At 50.5% G+C, this 18823-nt stretch overlaps 1 protein-coding gene across 1 annotated transcript in view; it reads right to left on the bottom strand.

The window, feature by feature from the left end:
* The window catches only part of TBC1D22A (TBC1 domain family member 22A), a 316922-nt gene that overhangs the window by 172223 nt on the left and 125876 nt on the right, over nt 1-18823 (bottom strand). The window contains exon 8 of the mRNA XM_029205055.1: nt 10507-10621. Within this exon, the coding sequence (XP_029060888.1) occupies nt 10507-10621 (115 nt within the window). The remainder of the gene's footprint in view (nt 1-10506; nt 10622-18823) is intronic.

Here is an 18823-nt window from a genome sequence, read left to right as displayed (position 1 = left end):
AGAGACACCGATTCCAGATCCGAAACGCCAGGACCTCGGCAAGTTACTTAACTTCTCCACGCCTCCTTTTTCCTAAACTCAAAGCAGTAACGCCGACCCTAGAAGGCTGTCGTTAGAATGAAAAGAAATGCACAGTGAATTAAACTGTGAACTTAGCTCAGGGGAATCAGGGAAGGGGTCGGGGAGAACCCCTTCTCTACCCCACAACCCTATGACACTCCAGCTAGACAGCGGCTGTCACTTCAAGGAAGGGGAGCCACCACCTAAGTACCAGGAGGAACAAGACGATTAGCTCATGGATCGGGGGCCTCGGAGCCCCAGGTCCTAAGAGACTAACCCGCTCACCAGCGCACCAGCCCAGAGCAATTGCTCCTTAAACGTTGGGGACTGTCACCTAACACATGAAAGGCTGCACCTAAGCCATCACTTTTGGCAACGGAGGAAAAGACTGTAGACCCCCGGGGTCTGATTGGAGAGCGAGGTGAGGACACAGTGGGCTCTAACTGATGGAAAGCAAGGTCCCAGAAAAAGGCCCACAGGCCACAGAGAGGACTGGCCGCCTTGTGGGTGGCTGACGACTGTACAGGCTTTGCTTCGTCGTTCATAAGAGACACCAGCGGGGCTTCCCTCGTGGCGCAGTGGTTGAGAATCTGCCTGCTAATGCAGGGGACACGGGTTCGAGCCCTGGTCTGGGAGGACCCCACATGCCGCGGATCAACTGGGCCCGTGAGCCACAACTGCTGAGCCTGCGCGTCTGGAGCCTGTGCTCCGCAAGAAGAGAGGCCACGATAGTGAGAGGCCCGCGCACCATGATGAAGAGGGGCCCCCGCTTGCCACAGCTAGAGAAAGCCCTCGCACAGAAACGAAGACCCAACACAGCATAACTAAATTAAGAAAACTCCTATCCCAACATCTTCTAAAAAAAAAAAGAGAGAGAGACACCAGCATCTTCCTCAGCTGGTGGAAGTGTAGCTGAGACCGGCTGATGGCAACGCGTGTTCCGCATGTGCACACGCTGCATTTCCACAAAACTGCCCCAACTGAGTCCACCTCCACCTCGCTCCAGATGGGCCAGCGGGAGCCGCAGGGACTGGGGACAAACGATCCTGTGTGTAACGTCCCCCAGAGTGGCTGCTGGTCACACACCTGCTTCTGCCACACTAGCGCACACAGGGCACAAGGCCTGCAGCCGCCAGGCTCCACTGCAGTGTTGTTTCCCTACACACACACACACACACACACACACACGTACACGCACACACACACGCACCCTTGTCTATTCCAAGTTCCTAATTAGGCCTGCTGAACACAGCTCCTGCAGGTTGAAAACTCAAGCGTCAGTGCTGGAGAGCGTCCTACTTGCTCCTGGCCCTTCAGCTAATTCCCTAAGTCCCTTAACATCGTGGAGCCCTGGCCCACACTGGAACAGCCTCACGGGCAACACTGGAGTATCTACAAACAAGTGATGTGCACATATAAGCACACAGACGCACACGTAGGTCCTGTCTCCAGCCAGGAGCTACCAATAACGTCCAGAACACCCCAAAGACAGAGCAAGATGGCAACCCCTGACACGGCTGCAGAGCAGACATTCGAACATCTTTCTGGTCCACAACCTGGCAAACGTTATCAAGACTTAAAAATACCCAACCGTTGAGTCGGTAATGGCTCTTCTAAGAGTACATGTCAAGAAAACACTCCAAAATGCAATCAAGGATTTACTTACTGAGATACTACGTGTACTATCCATGACACTGAAAATGTAGAAACCAGGCAAACGTGCATCAACAGAAAACAGCCAAATTATATCACCACACAGTGGGCTACGGGCCAGAATGCTTGCGTTCCCCCCAAATTTAAATGCTGAAACCCTAACCCCAAAGAGGACAGTGTTAGGAGGTGGGGCCTTTGGGAGGTGCTTTGGTCATGAGGGCGCAGCCCTTACGAATGGGACTAGTGTTCTTACAAAAGGGACCCCCAAGAGCTCCCTCGCCCCTCCCACCCTGTGAGGACACAGTGAGAAGATGCCGGCTGTGCACCAGGCAGAGAGGCGCCCCAGAATGCAGCCATGCCGGCCCCTGATCACAGACATCCAGCCTCCAGAACCGCGAGAAACAAACTTCGCTGCTTGTGAGCTACCCAGTCTGTGGAACTTCGTATAGCAGCCCACACAGATGAAGACAGGACCTCTACTTTCTTTACGACAGCTTTACTGAGATACAACTTACACACCACACAATTCAGCCAGTGAAAGTGGCTTTTAGTATATTCACTAAGCTGTGCAACAATCGCTACAACCTGATTTGAGGACATTTCGTCCCTCCTAATAGAAACCTGCACCCAGCGATTCAACCCCCATCCCCCCGATTCTGCTCCCAAGCCACAAGCAACCGCTTCTCTATGCTCTGTCTCTACAAATTTGCCATTCTGGACCTTTCATATGGACGGAATCACACAGCACGTGGCCTCTTGTGGCTGGCTTCTTTCGCTGAGCATGACGTTTTCAAGCGCCATCCGTGTTACAGCGTGTCTCGCTCCTCCGGTTCCCTTTCATTGCTGAAAGCTACTTCATTGTACAGGTAGATCATCCTTTATTTACACCTTCATCAGCTGATGAACACCTGGGCTGGGGTTTGGGTTTCACTGGCTGAAAGGAACAGTGCCCCCGTGCGTGCCTGGGCAGGCTTTTGCCGGTAACTCTAGGTTTAACTCTTTGCCGAGATGCCACACACTGTTGATCAAAGTTGCTCGGCTAGTGTGATGCCCCCAGCAACACATGAGGTTTCTAATTTCTCCACATCCTTGCCAACTTCTCTTACTGTTCCTCTTTTTGATTTCAGCCATCCTAGGGGGTGTGAGGTGGTATCTCATTGTGACTGGTTTGCATTCCCTAAGGATTAATGATGTCAAGCATCTTTTCATGCTTATTGGCCATTTGTCTTACCTTCTTTGGAGAAACGTCTATTCAAATGCTTTGTCCGTTTCTAAAAATTAGACTATCTTATTGAGTTATGAGAGTTCTTTATATATAATGGCTATGTCTCTTACCAGGTAGATGATTTGCTAATATTTTCCCCCATTCTGCAGAGGTCTTTCCCCTTTCTTGAGACTCTACAGCACAAAGTTTCCATTTCCATGTAGTCCAGTTCACCTATTTCTTTCTTTTGTCATTTTTGCTTTTGGTGTCATATCTAAGAAACCATGGCCTAACCCAAGGCCGTGAAGATTTACTCCTATGCTTTCTTATTAGAGTCTTATAGTTTTAGCTCTTAAATATAGGTCCATGATTCATTTTATTTTTGTGTATGGTGAGAGGCAGGGATGGAACTTTATTTTTTTGCATGTTGATATCTAGTTGTCCCAGCACCATATGTTGAAAAAGACCATTTCCCCATTGGGCTGTCTCGGCGTCACTGTCAAAGATCAACTGACTGTAATATGAAGGTTTATTTCTAGACTCTCAGTTCTGTTCCATTGATCTAGATGTCCATCCATAAGCCAGAATGACACTTTCTTGATTACTGTAGTTTGGTAGTAAGTTTTGATATCAGGACGTGTGAATCCTCCAACTTTGTTCTGTTTCAAGATTCTTTTGGCTATTCTGTGTCTCTTAAATTTTCATAGGAATTTAAAGATAAACTGAGCAATTTCGGCTACAGTTCTGACAGGGATTGCACCGACTCTTTAGATCAATTTGGGGAGGACTGCCATCTTTATACTATTAAGTCTTCCAATCCATGACATGGGGTGTCTTTCCGTTTATTTAGATCTTCTTTAATATCTTTCCACAATGTTTTCTAGTTTTCAGAGTAAATACTGTACTTCTTTTTGCTAAATTTAGATCATTTTATTCATTTTGACACTACTGTAAATGGAACTGTTTTCATAATTTCATTTTTGGATTGTACACTGCAAGTGTATAGACACATAACTGGTGTTTCTACCTTGACCTTCTATCCCACAACCTTGGGTAAACTCATTTGTTGGCTTTCATAATTTTTTAGTAGATTTCTTTGGATTTTCTATACACAGATCATGTCACCTGCGAAGGGAGGTAGTTTACTTCTTCATTTCCATTCTCAATGTCTTTTGCTTCATTTTCTTGCCTAACTGCCCAGGCTAGAACCAGTACAATGTTGAACAGAAGTGCGGTGCACACGCATCCCTGTCTTGCTGCTTATCATAAGGGGAAAGCATTCAGTCTTTCCCATTAAGCATGGCGTTAATTGTGGGTGTTTCATGGACGCTCTTTATTAGAGAGGCAGTTCTTCTATTTCCAGTTTGTTGAGTGAAAACGTGTTGGATTTTGTCAAAAAGCTTTTTCTGTGTCAATCATTCTGAGATGATTACGTTGTTTTGTCTTTCAATCTGTTAGTATAGTGTATTACACTGACTGATTTTTTCCTATGTTGAACCAACCTTGAATTCCTGAGATAAATCCCATTTGTTCTTTTACTATGCTACTACATTCAGCTTCTTAGTATTTCGTTGAGGACTGTTACATCTATCTTCATAAGGAATACTAGTCTCTGGCTTTCTTTCCTTGTGATATCTTTGTCTCCCATTTTGGTATCAGGATAATACTGGCCTCACTGAATGAACTGAAAATCGTTTCCTCTCTTCTATTTTTGGAAGAGTTTGTGAAGGAGTGGTGTTAATTCTTTGTTAAATGTGGGGAGAATTCACCAGTGAAGTCACATGATCCTCGGCTTTTCTTTGTTGGAATTTTTTAAATTCCTAATTTAATCTCCTATATACATTGTTCTTGTATATATCCATGTAGATATTGACAAATAAATGTACATATTATATTATACTATATTATACTGTATTATATTACATTATATTGAGAGAGAGAAACTTATTTTAAGGAACAGGCTCACACAATAATGGGGAATGGCAAGTCTGAAACTTGTAGGACAGGCCAGCAGGCTGGAAGCTCAGGCAGGATTTCTATGTCTTAACAAGAATTTCTTCTACTTCAGGAAATCTCTGTCTTTGCTCTTAAGGCCTTCAGCTGATTAGATAAGGTCCACCCATATTAGGCAGGGTAATCTGCTTTATTCAAAGACTACTAATTTAAATGTTAATCACATCCAGAATATACCTTCACAGCAGTATCTACACTGGTGTTTGACCAAATACGTAGGCATCACAGCCTAGTCGAATTTATACAAAATTAACCATCACAGTCAGTTTTGGTAATTTGTGCCTTTCTAGGAACATCTCCTTTTCGTCCACATTCTCGAATTTGGAGAGTTGCTCACAGCATTTCCTTAGTGCTGTTTATCTCTAAAAGCACTCATAACTTTAGTCATTTGAGTCTTCTCCCCTTTTCTCCTAGGTCAGTCTAGCTGAAGGCTTGCCAACATTTTGTTGATATTTTTGAGGAACCAACACTGGTTTTATTGATTTTTCTCCACTGTTTTGTATCCTCTACCTCATTTACTTTGTTCTAGTCTTTATTTCCTTCCTTCTGCTTGTTTTGGCTTTAATTTGCTCTTCTTTTTCTAGTTTCTGAAATTGAAAACTCAAGTTAATGACTTGAGATGTCCTTTTTTAATATAAGTATCTCTTGGAGCACTGCTGTAGCTGCATGCCATAAGTTTGGGTATGTTGTGTTTTCATTTCATTCATCTCAAAGTAATTTTCCTTGTGATATCTTCTCTGACACATTGCTTCTTTTTTTTTTAATCTTTTTTTTTAAATTTATTTTTGGCTGTGTTGGGTCTTTGTTGCTGTGTGTGGGCTTTCTCTAGTTGCGGCAAGCGGGAGCTACTCTTCATTGTGGTGCGTGGGTTTCTCATTGCAGTGGGCTTCTCTTGTTGTGGGGCACAGGCTCTAGGTGTGCGGGCTTCAGTAGTTGTGGCACGTGGGCTCAGTAGTTGTGGCTCGTGGGCTCTAGAGTACAGGCTCAGTAGTTGTGGCGCACTGGCTTAGTTGCTCTGCAGCATGTGGGATCTTCCCAGACCAGGGTTCGAACCCGTGTCCCCTGCACTGGCAGGCGGATTCTTAACCACTGAGCCACCAGGGAAGCCCCCACATTGCTTCTTTATGGTTGTGTTCTAAAATCTCCACATATTTGTCAAATTCTTCAAATTTCCTTCTGTTACTGATATCTAATTTAATGTCTGTGTGGTCAGAGAACACAATTTGTATGACTTCCACCCTTTCAACTGTACTGGCGCTTGTTCTATGGTCTAGCATATTGTCTGTCCTGGAGAATGTTTCGTGTGCACTTGAGAAGAATGTGATCCTGCTGTGATGGGGTGCACTGCTCTGTACATGTCTGTTAGGTCTAGGGGTTTTCAGGTGCTTACTTTTCTTTCTTTCTTGTTGATCTTCTGTCTAGTTTTCCTACCCATTATTGAAAGGAGTGTGTCACTATGTTTTAAAAAGACGTTTTTTAAGTGCTTAATGACTTTGGGAAATGTTTAGTAGATATTAAACAAAAAGCAATACTAGAATGTGCATGCATAATATAACTGCTGCAGTGTAAAAAGTATATTGACAAAAGACCAGAAGGAAATTAATAAAACGTGCCAATGACGGCTTCTGGGACAAGCAGCTATACTGTTAATGAGTTTTCCAATTTTTCAATAAGTCCATTATTTTGACCATCATCAAGATGTTTTTAAGTAGAAAATCTGACTACATACACATCACGGGCTATGCAAGCATACAGCCCGCTCCTGTCATTTCAGGGGCTGCCAAACAGCAGCCCCACCCTCTGGTTCTGACCCACTGGCGTTGCCAGGGCCCTCTGCTCTCCACTTCCCCCACATGGAACAGAACTGCCACAGGAAGCCTCCTGTATGCAGATGCGCTCGTTTCTGTCTTTAAAATGTTTCTGAGACAAGCTGTGGACCCCAAAAGTACATCAGGTGGGAGGAACACCAAAGGAAGCCAGGTAAGGATGCATTTAAAAGCAGCCTTGGTTCATGTAACACATGGAAAAAACAAAGTGCAATGAGGGAAAACTTAAATGCAAACAAGGAAAATTAAAACAACTGTAACTTATCAATGAGAAATGAGCAACAGCTCTTCTCTCCCTGTCACTCGAAGCCCAATGCATACTGACAGTGGAAAAGGCAAAACAATGGCGGCGCCACTGGCATTCAGCTGACAGCAAACTCCCGGCATCACTTCTGCTCTGTGTCCCGACTGGTTGGCATCACTTCTCCTCTGCGCCCCTTGCCAACCGCACACCAAATCCAATTCCAGCGCGTCCCAGTCTCCAGGAACCACGTGCTAAAATGTCTTCTCTGGGCAAAATTAACCTGTTTAAAAACAACCTGTGCTTTTGAGATTCTGATTTACAAACAGGAACATAAAAATAAATACTGTGGGGCTTCCCTGGTGGCGCAGTGGTTGAGGGTCTGCCTGCCGATGCAGGGGACTCGGGTTCATGCCCCAGTCCGGGAGGATCCCACATGCCGCGGAGCGGCTGGGCCCGTGAGCCATGGCCGCTGAGCCTGCGCGTCCGGAGCCTGTGCTCCGCAACGGGAGAGGTCACAACAGTGAGAGGCCCGCGTACCGCCAAACAAATAATAATAAATAAGTAAATAAATACCCGTAATGTTCATAAGTAAATACACTGTTTATGCCAGTCACTTTCTGTATTAGCTTTCAAGAGTAATTTATTTTACGAGAAAATGACATATAAAATCAAATCAATCAGAGCTTACACATGCTGATAATGAAAATCAATTGTAAAATACTCCTCATCTTCCAAAATTCGTCACCGGCATTCGTCCCATGCGCCCAACCCTCATTCAGTCCGTCCAAAGAGCTGGTCCAAAGTGTCAGAGTAGTTCCTAAGTCTAAGTAGCACAGAGGATGGGGAGGGGGTGCTTCTCCGTTTTTCGCTGTGCTGAAATTACTTGGTTCAAGTAAAATATGTCTCTACTTAAACTGTGGGACTCAAGGTGACCGAATAATGGCTCTTAATCTTAAAATCACATTTAACATTGCTCAAAGGAACATGGCAGTCCCTGTTTGAAAAATACAGGCTTTACTTAAAACTTGCGCCACGCCTGGGGGGGAAGAAAACTAAAAAAATCCAACAACAGGAGAAGGTTTCATGAACTATGCTACATTATCTCAACAGAATATTATGTGCAGGAGGTGGAAACGATCTTTACAAAGATTTCTTAATAATATAGGGATGAGCTTATGTTACAAGGTTAAATGGGGAAAAGGCATGAAACGATTTTATACATAATGTGCTCTGAACGACATAAATACAACACACGGCGAAAAGACTCAGGAGCTCTGCCCAAACGGCTGTCCTCCCCGGGCACTGCCGCGGGCCCACGCCCCGTCTCCAGGCTGGCCTGATGGGGACACACAGGCACAGACACCAGCAAGGGATGACCAGCGAGCAGCCGTCGGGGGCCCCAATGCAAAGGGCGGTGGGAAACGCGGCCGGCTCAAGGCTAGAGGGGCCCTCCTTCCTTCCAGCACAAACCAAGACATCAGGACCCCCGGGCTCAGCGGAGCTTAGAGAGAAAGAAACTGGACCCAACCCTGCGCTTCCCAGCCGGGAGCCACACCTCGCCACACGGAGCCCTCCTCCGCCTCCTCCGCCTCCGAGCCTCGGAGCACGGCACCCTCCCAGAGTGACGCTCAGCTCCTGGACTCCCCCCGCTGGCCTCAGCACCGCTTGCGTGGCCATCTTCTCCCGCCTCCGCCTCTGGACAGTCCGCACACCGTGACCCCACCTCCAGGGTCCCAAGAGCTCTCCTGACCTCCGTCCCCAGCCATCCCTTGGGGGGAACAGGCACCTCCAGGGCCCACCCAAGACCATGGGCTCCATCCCGAGGTTAGTTGGGGATTTGTTCCACACTTACTTGGAGAGGCTGTGGCTGGCGGTGGTGCACGTGCATGTGTCTGTGTGTGCCCGAGTGCGCATGCACGTGTGCGTGCACCAAACTTGCATTTTGAAGACACTGTGTCCCAGGAGGAGACCTGGGCTGCTGGCAGCCCCAGGAGGCCAGTCGGGCCGCTGCACATGTGTGTGTGTGTGTGTGTGTGTGCACGTGTATGTGTGTGGGAGTGTGTGTGGTGGGGGTTACGGAAGGCAAGGGGAGTCTCTTTGAGTCTCTAACTGAAGGCACCACTCGAACACAGATTCTCTTTCCTCCAGCTTTTCTCTCTTCTGGACAATTAACATCACGGTCATGTCCCTTCGTCCTAGCTTGCTGATCATTCAGACAAACGCACAATGGATCGCTTGGGCCTTACAACGTAAGTTGCTGCTAGAGTCATTAAGGCAAACTTATTTAGCACATTAATTAAACGGTCTATTTAACACGGAATATCAGTTCTCTAATCACAGCTCAGTTGAACTTCTTCTTTCAATTAACAGCTCTGAAGTCTACTGACAGAGGTCCTGCTGTTCTAGGACCATTAAGAACATTTTCATTATCTGTCAGATGACAGAGGGAGAAGCAGAGAGGCAGGAGCGCTCTCAGGAGTGACCTGTCCCTGCTGAAGAGATGAGGGGGGAGCAGCCCGTGCTCGCTGGTTGCTTAGCAATGAAGAGACGCCCATGAAATCGTCAGTGCTGGGAGAGGGGCGGCCACAAAATGGACCAAGTGGGTACATTCTCATCCTCAGAGGATCACATCTGCCCCGGAGTCAACCTCACCCTCCAGATTACAACAATGATGGAATCGAAGCTGACCAGAAACTGAAATGGCTAAAACACAAGCGAAAAAACCAACAAACACCAAGGCAGGAAGGTTCGCATGAAGACAAAGTAATATCAGTTTTAAAAAAAACTGCTACAACTAAAGAGTAAACCCCTCCCGTGGCATTTAGGTTTTATCCATAGATGAATTAAAAAGTAGATCCTGCACATGTGTTGTCAGAATTGCTTTTAAACTTGAAAAACAAACCAGGTGAAGGTATGTTACAGTCGGCTGCTGCAACATAAATGGAAGAAAAAATACGCAGTACTCACAGAGAAACAGCACGACCCGACCTAAACGCCCATTAAGCCAATCACTTTGCATGCAATTAATATTTCCATAAAATTAAATGCTACTAGTGTATCAGAAGCAGAAAGGTGATGAACTGCTGCACAAATGCAATTAAAGACGATTCGGTTTTTAGCTTGTAAGCAAAACATTCAACTAATATTCTGCCACCTTAACCTTACCCATTTCAATCCAAACCATTAAAGCCAGTGCTCTGATGGCCATTAGCACAAAACTACACTCCCCATATATACTGAATTTCTCCTCATATATTAGTAAAAGGAAGATATTAATAATAATAACTGCATCTTAATGTCTTCAGTAGTTGGGCATGTGGATTTAAAGACTTCTTGAAAGCTGGCATCAATGAGAAAACTACTATTCTCTAATATGAGTTGTCATTAATAACAGTAAAACTAATAGCAATTTTCAGTACTGGTATAATTATGCATAGCAACATCGTAAGGCCACTGAAGTCCATGTTTAATGTTTGTGAGAAGAAAACATCATGATATGGTCTTACCTATGTATTCGCAGATGAAGACTACAAAGAAAGGGGTGACGAGGTCATTTATCCCCTGAACATATCCACTGGCAGGGTGACGTATGGCCCATATAAACAATATCCTTTCGAAAATCTGAAAGAAAATTGAACAGCTGGTGAAGCAAAACGTGAACGCATCAGAAACTTTTAAATGTACACATTCTTAAAATATACGCTATCAATACTTTTCGATCTCTAATACAAAAATACCAATGGGTTTCATTTTTTTGTAAAATTCCAGTTATCTTAATTTTTTATAGACTCACAAGCAATATGGAGTACGTCACCAACCCCTGGGCTCAGTCCCACCCCACGAGCTGGCTCCCACAAAAGATGCTCTCTGCTCCTCCAAGCCCCTTGGGTAACCAGCCAGCACAGGAGTACCCAGCCTATCAGTGAAGGAGACAGGGATGGAGGGACAGAGGGATGGATGGGCAGGGGGTGGACGCATGCATGAACGGGCACACGGATGGATGGAAGGGTGCGTGGGAGGGAGGGAGGGAGGGAGGGAATGGATGGATGGATGCTCTAAATTTCTGACATATGATTTTTTTTTATTGAGGTTATCATTGACATATAACAGTATGTTAGTGTCAGGTGTACAACATATGGTTCAATATTTGTAAATACTCTATTGGGAAATGACCACCATAATAAGTCTAGTTAACATCCATCACCGTACACACGTTACACATTTTTTTTCTTGTGATGAGGACTTTTAAGATTTAGTTTCTTAGCAACTTTCGAAGACGGGATACAATATCATTAACTGTACTCTCCGAGCTGTACACTACAGCCCTAAGACTTTTTGTTTCATTCTGACCCCGTTCACCCATGTCACACACACACCCCAACCCTCACCTCTGGCAACCACCAATCTGTTCTCTGCATCTCTGAGCTTGGTTGGTTTTTTTAATGGATTTTCTTTCAGATTATTTCCCATGATATTGAATAGCTCATTATGAGATACTGAATACAGCTGCCTGTGCTATACAGCAAGTCCTTGTTGCTTGTCTGCTTTATGTATAGTAGCCTGTACCTCTTAATCCCACACTCCTAATTTATCCCTCCCCCTCCCTTCCCCTTTGGTAACCGTAGGATTGTTTTCTATGTCTGTGAGTCTGTTTTGTTTATGGATTCACGTGTATTACTTCTTGGACTCCACACGTCAGCGACATGACAGACGTCCTCTTAAGCCCCCGGAGAGCGATCAGCATCCGGAGGCCAGCGTCTTCCGTCACCCCTGCCCCCCCAAGCCATCCGACAACCCGGGGGCCGCCTCTCTCCCGACCGCTACGACACTCACTCACGCCACCCTCTCCTCCACCTTCCTTCAGGAGAGGGATCTCGCCAGGCGCAACACAGCGCCTTCAGCCACGTGCACGCACACACACGCACGCGCACATGGCTTAAAGAGCGTCGCCAGCTCCACCCCCCCCCCCCCACACACACACACGGCGCCTCCGTGTCCGGCCCCTGCCTCACGGTCCTCTCCTCCTCTCCGCCCAGCTCCCAGATTCCAGCTGCGCTGAGCCCGCCAGGCTGACACCTCCTGCCGGGCTCGCTGCCTAGAGGGCCTGTCCCTCCCCTGTTTACCTGGCTTCCAGCTAAGCCCCAGCCCCTCTATGGAGACTGTGCTGACGCCCTGTGCCCCCCAGCGTGCTGGGAGAGCCAAGCGCTGCCTGCTTGGGAGCCTCCCCGGGTCCCCCACACGGCAGAGCGTCCCTACTGAGCCGAACCGCCTCCCTTCAGTGATGCACCCACCGCCAGCTCCCCGACCCCGGGCTCCTACCACTGGGCCAGGCCTCGCCGCCCTCCTGGGCCTCCCACCAGCGCAGGCTGGACCAGTGAGCGTGCCAACAGACGATGACTCACATCATTTCCAAACGGGCCAACCTTGCAAAGCCAAGCATGTTTGTACCCAAGGAGGTCAACCCCTCCTAATACTGCCTACATTCCTACACATCACCGGGCCTGTGGTCTAGACACCCCCAAGTCACCACCAGCTCCGGCATTTACAGCGAGGGGCCCGGCGCCCAGACGGGGGAGGTCAACCAGGGCACGAGCGGCCCTAGATCCCAGGCCACCGCCCAAACCCCACCCTAGCTCTCGTCCACTGGGGTTCTTCCAACTGAGCCACAACGGAACCACCCGTTCATCAGGCGGCAGCTCGGCCCAGCACCTGTAACAGGGGCACCCGGTAAATGTTTGCTGAGTGAGCAACACATTCATGCTCTCTATCCATACACATTTGTCATTTTAAGTCAACAGCTTTCCAGCCAGAACTGAATATTTAAGTAAGATCAAAAGACCAAAATCATTCAGCGATGTTCGCCACCTGCTGTCTCCCACAGACAGCACTAGGTGGTGAGTCCTCACGCTGCAGCATCGGGCTCACCACCCTCGGGGACGCGGGGAGCAGCACCCCACAAGCCAGGGTGGCGGGCAGCCGAGAGGACACGAGCAGGCGGGGTCCTTGCGGGGGGACCCCTCTCGGGCCCCAGCACCTCTCAGTCACAGGTCAGACATGCAGCAGCCACGGCCCCGCCCGGCCGCGTGTACACGAGGAAAGCCCAGGGACGGGCGGCAGGGCTGCGCGTGCAGGGGGCGGCCTGGGTGCGGACAGGCTGGGAGGGTAAGGCACCCTCAGCCCAGGCCCCGCTGGCAGGAGGACCCCAGGACTGCTCGTCAGGAAGCTCCGTAGGGGCCTGGAGCCCTGCAGGCCAGGAGCAGGGGAGGGTGGACGGGGGCTACACGCAACAGGCAGGAGCAGTGACAGGCAGGGGAGGCCCGGACAGCTGGCCACACGAGGGCAGGAGGGGCAGCGAAGGTCAGCTGAGCATCTCCTCGCTCACTGGGGCCCTGGCAGACCTCCATCCAACGCTGCACAGTCTGCCAAAGATGACCGGCAGGCAGGGGGTCCACCTGCACACCTCCTGGGACGCCCGCCCCTGGAGTTTGAGCGGGGCCCTGTGACCTGCTTCTAACCAACCAAATACAGCCAAGGGGATAGCATTACATCCAAAGATCATAACCCAGCCTGCCAGGAGACACTCTCCCCTGCTGGCTTCCGCGAAGCCAGCTTCTGAGCTATAGGCTGCACATGCAAAGGGCCACGTGCCGAGGAACTGAGTGGGGCTGAGAGCCAGCAAGAACCCGAGACCCCCAGCTCTGCAGCCTACAAAGCCCCCAGATTCTGCCAGCAGCCAGGGGCGTTTAGAAGCAGATCCTTCCCTAGGGGAGCCTCAGATGAGGCTGTGGCCCAGACAGCACCTTGCGGAGATCCTGAGCTAAGGCCTGCCCAGACTCCTGAGCCGCAGAAACTTTGAGACAACAAATGTGAATAAATGTGTATTGTTTTAAGGCACTAGGTTTGTGGCAATGCTGTTATGAAGCAAGACATAACTAATACAGAGGAGACAACTGAGGCACAGGGGAGTTAAGCAACTTCCCCAAAGTCACACAGCCTGTGAGCAGCAGAGCCAGGATTCCACCCTGCTGGTCTGACTAAATGGGGGCCTTGTACAGCCTAGAAAGGGCCACCACTGCTATGCTTTAGGATAAAACAGTTGTTTTCATACATGAATCGAAAAAGAAGAGAAGACCAAGAAATTAGAATTTTATAGTAAAAAGACACAGAAAAGACTATGAGCTCCTGGTGAGGAAAGTCTGCATCAGATCTATCTGCACCTGCCTGAGGTCCAGCAGGGAGCCGTCCATGCAGCAGCGGTTTGGGGTGTGTGTGTGTGTGTGTGTGTGTGTGTGTGTGTGTGAGAGAGAGAGAGAGAGAGAGAGAGAGAGAGAGAGAGCACATGTGGATTGAAGGACACGACAGAGCTCGGAGCACAGAGACCTCCCCTCCTTTGCAATCTCATCCTCCTGGCAAGTGGTAATTTAAGCCGTGGGAGTCCGTTAACAAGCCTCACACTTTCAGAGGGCTTGTGACACACACACACACACACACACACACACACACACACACTCCTAAACCTGCTCACAAGCATGAATGCCATTTTGCCCTCGGCGGCCCTGGCACCAAGAGAAGCCATTTGGCACAGATGACGTGGCCGGCTTTACCCTGGGAGGAATGGCCAGGGCGCTCGAGTCTTGTCCAGTGCAAACAATTCAGCGCCTGTGCAGGCGACTGGAATGGACTGTTCCTGGTGCCGGGAAAGGCCTGAGACAGCTGCAGGGGGGCTGGCCTGGCCGGGGCTCCTGACTCAGGCCCAAAGCAAAGCCTCCACTGGTCCAGCTTCTCCTGTGGGGAGTCCAGAACAGGCTGTCCTGAGATGAACTAGTTCCCCCGAACACTCCACAAGGAACCCAAAGAGAGAACCCCAGAACCATCAGTCCCCGGAGCCAGGCTGCAGGGCATGGGCGGGGGGCGGGGGGGGGGGGGGAGGCGCGCTGAGCATCCCCCTCAGGGAACAGGCAGAGGTCAGGCACGTCCACGGCGCCGTCCACAAGGAGAGAAACCAGCCATCTAGGCCTCTGGCAGCTGGCGCCAGCCTTGATGTTAAGGCACTTGGAAAGGGTGCACTGTATTATTTTGAGGAAAAATGTAGAATTCAGAGTTCCTATTAGCTAAGGCAAGCTGTCAGTTCAAATCCCTTAGATTGAACTCTGCTTGATCTCTCTGGATAACCTGGAAGTTATATTTTTACAACTTTAACCCCAGTAATAGGTAAATAAAGGGCCGGGTGGCTCAAGCATAAAACGAAAGAGGCTTCTAAGGCAGCAGGCAGGCTGCAGCGGCGAGAAGAGCACGTCCCTGGAGGTCTGCAAACCAGGTGCAAATCCCGGCTCTGCCACCACAGAGACGTGGCTTTGGGGCCATGAGGCCCTGAGGTCAGGCCTAGATCGCATGGGCAGCACCGTGCCCCCCAGGCACCTCCATCCCTCACCTAGGCCCCCGCGGCAGGCCCAGCGGCCCCTGGTCTCCTGGCTGGTCGCCCTGCTGACACCTGTACTCACCATCCCATGGAGCGGCGCAGGGGCTGCTGAGATGCGAACACATCAGGTCACACGTCCAGCCCCGGGGCTTCCCTGACTCTGAGGGAAAAAGCAGACCCCTAGCCGTGACTCCACCACCCCTCGTGGCCTCCACCGGGTCCCCTCACACTGCACCCACTTCTGTCTCTACCTCGGGGCCTTTGCACTTACTTGTTCCTTCCGCCTGGAATGCCCTTCTCCCAAACTTCCCATGGCCACCATGATTTTCAGTATAAGATCTTAGCTCAAACCCTTCTCGTGGAAGACAGCATCCTTTACACCCCATCGAGGCAGCAGATCCTCTTCCCCGCCCATTTCCACAGAAGCCCCGCCCGTTTCCACGGAAACCCCGCCCCGCCCCAGGAAGGGTCTTCTTCCATCTCGCTCACTTCTGTGCCCTCGGTCCTGGCGTGTAGCTGAATGGAGCTCCACTGGCCGAATGGACGTGTATATGAGTAAGGTCCCCCACCCTCCATTTTCAGCCCTCGGTCCCCTCTGTTCTGTAAGCTCTCTGCCATCGGGGGGCACCTGGACCTTCCCGCCTGGGGTCTCTCTGGACAGACGACACCCGGGGTGCCTCCTGGATTTGGGACTGGCTTTTCCCATTCTGTTTCTCCATCAAGCAGTGCTCCAGACCTGGCTCCTCAGATGCCAACCAGTCAGGACCTCAAGGTCCCCCACTTGTGTAAGATGGGAAATGGCCTGGGAGGGGAGACTTAGCTCCATGGAGGGGAAGGAAGTGGGGGTATTTGGTGCAGGGAGACTTCGGAGAGGAGGTGACGGCAAACAGGGCTATGAGGCTGACGAGGAGTTGTTCAGAGGGAAGGAGGCAACAAGAGGAGCCTCCTAGAGAGCAGACAGACAGAGAGACAGCCACGGCAAGAGGCAGCAGGATGGCGCAGGGCTCAGGTGCCACGCGTGGCTGAGGATCGGGGTCAGCGGCCTTCGCAAGATGGCCTGGTTCCACGTACAGAGAACTTTCTGTTTATCCACACACAGGTCTCCCTGCTTCCAGGCCACAAGTCAAGGACCGAGAGTGAACAGAATCTACCGCAGGAGGCCGGGCAAAGCACTCGCGACTGTCCGCCAGCACCGGGTCCGCGCGCCCTCCTCGGGGACCATGCCACCTGCGAGCCGTCTCCATGCCCACCTGCCCCAACGCCACACAGGCACCCGGCCGCTGCCGAGACCTGGAGCCCTCACAGCTTCAATGCCAATAAATAACACCCCCGGTGGCTCTGACGCTTGCGTGCCCTTCACCTGCCATCTGCTCTGGGCAAGCGCTCCTACTTCCTCATGTAATCAGAGCCAGGAGGCTGCACCTAGAGCCTCTCGCCTTCTTGCATGTTATTTCCCTATAACAGTAGCTATTAATTTAGAAAGTAAGAACAACTCCCGTGCTTTATGCGTCTCTGGGCGGGAGAGGGGGAAGAAAAGGTAAACCACTTGCTTAAATCTCCTTCAGCCTCTCTCTCTTCCAAGAGTTTATCTTTGTCAGTTTCAAGGAGCAGCTTCCTCTCCCCCCAAATCACCCATCTCCATCCCTTCTACCCCTTTCACAAAGCAAGTATGTACATCCAAATTTAATACGCCCCATGCATAACATGAACAATTCTCTAGATAGGATCAATGATTTAAGTATGTAATTTCAAATATTTTAGGAATCATGGGTCCACTGTCATCCTCCTCTTATGAAGAAATTAATAAGAAAAATTCAACCTGAGGTTTTCACGGATCACAAGGACCAATGGTAACGGTCCTGCCGTGCTGCGGACACCAGGAGGCCGAGGCAGGCTCCACCCCAGACAAGCCAACCACCCGTCCCAGGCCCCGCACCTGCCCTCGCGGGCGAGTCCCCTGGCCCAGGCGTCCCCTCCGGCCCTGCTCTGGGACCAGCCACCCCAGCCCCAAACAGGAAGCAGCATCTGGCTGAGGGGCAGGCAGAAGCTGATAGACAGATGAGCCCCATCTAGACTCCCAAGGAAACTCCACTGACTGTAATAATGAAGAAGGGATCTCCATACAGACAGGATGCCTGGTGACACTGGGAAAACATGAACCCGAAAGGATGGGGGGGAACCCCGAGTCCTGACCTGCCCATAGCTGAGGGGGGCTGAAGGGAGGGTGCTGGCTGGGGCAGTGGCTGCAGGATCCGCAAGGCAGCGAGGCTCCCTCGTGCCCCTGGCCGTGCCCCGGGCCCCCTCAGCTCCAGCCTCCGGGACCCATGTGCCAAGACCACGTGTTCCGACGTCTGCCCCTTGCGTGCCCGCCCTGAGCTGTCCAGCTGGCTCAGCCTCCAGGCTCCGTCCGCTCCCATCCCTGCTCCCGGACCCTCTCCCCGGGTGCCAGTCGGACGGGAGCGGGACACTGGACTCGGTGGCCCCGGGAGACAGGGCTGCTGCAGGACGCCCGGCACAGTCATGACAGACCAGGCTGTGACGCCGATTAGCAGGCCGCCGCCTGCCATCGGAAACCACAGCCGAGTTGCAAGGGTGCAGCGTTCCTTTTTCTTTGTTGTTTCCTTTTCACTGACTGATTTATTCTGTACCTTTTGTCTTAAATCACTTCATAGGAGCATGCTTTGCTTTTGCTTTGAAATCACAAAAAGTAGCACTGATTCCAGCCAAAGTCACTTAGCGTCACTGAAAAACTCCCCCACCCATTAACCCACACAGGCCCATGGGCCCCGGGGTCCCCATTGCTTCCCTCTGGAAGCCCCTCGGCTCGTTTCCCAGCAAGGCCGCCACGCAGCCCGGGAAGGCGCTCCGACCGTGCGAGCACTCGGGCAGCAGCGTGAAGGGAGGGCTCCCCTGAGGTCACTGTGCCCTGCCCTCGCCGCCGTCATAACGAGCTCTCCCCAGATCAGACACGGAGACCCTGACGGAGGAACAGCAATCCCGGCCTCAGCGCAGAGCGGCCCATGCTGAGGGACTTCTACACCTGCATCAAACAATGGCACGGTTATTTTGCAAAGAATGAACGCATCGAGCCATTTCTAAGCTTTTGCTCTCAGACTGGTTAAAAAACAAAACAAAACAAAACAAAACAAAACATAAGCCACTGATTGTGCACCGCTTTCCCCAAACTGTAACATGCTTTAAGGGGTACGAGTTACACACAGGGTCCCCCGGCGTGTCTGCAGAGGCCAGCGGGGAGCACACTCTCTCCTCCTGCCCCGCCCCCTTCCCCGGGTCCCATCCGATTCTCCAGGGCCTCTGATACCGAGTCTCAGCTACAACGACAGAGAGGAACCTCACAAAGGACACCCACTCCTCCTTCCCCACCCAGGCCACCTCACCAAGCG

The sequence above is a fragment of the Monodon monoceros genome, unplaced genomic scaffold (genome assembly GCF_005190385.1).
Source record: "Monodon monoceros isolate NGI ecotype Baffin Bay Population unplaced genomic scaffold, NGI_Narwhal_1 Super_Scaffold_6, whole genome shotgun sequence".
NCBI lineage: Eukaryota > Metazoa > Chordata > Mammalia > Artiodactyla > Monodontidae > Monodon > Monodon monoceros.
Note: the sequence above shows the minus strand (reverse complement) of the source record. Positions and strands in the feature narration are given on the sequence as shown.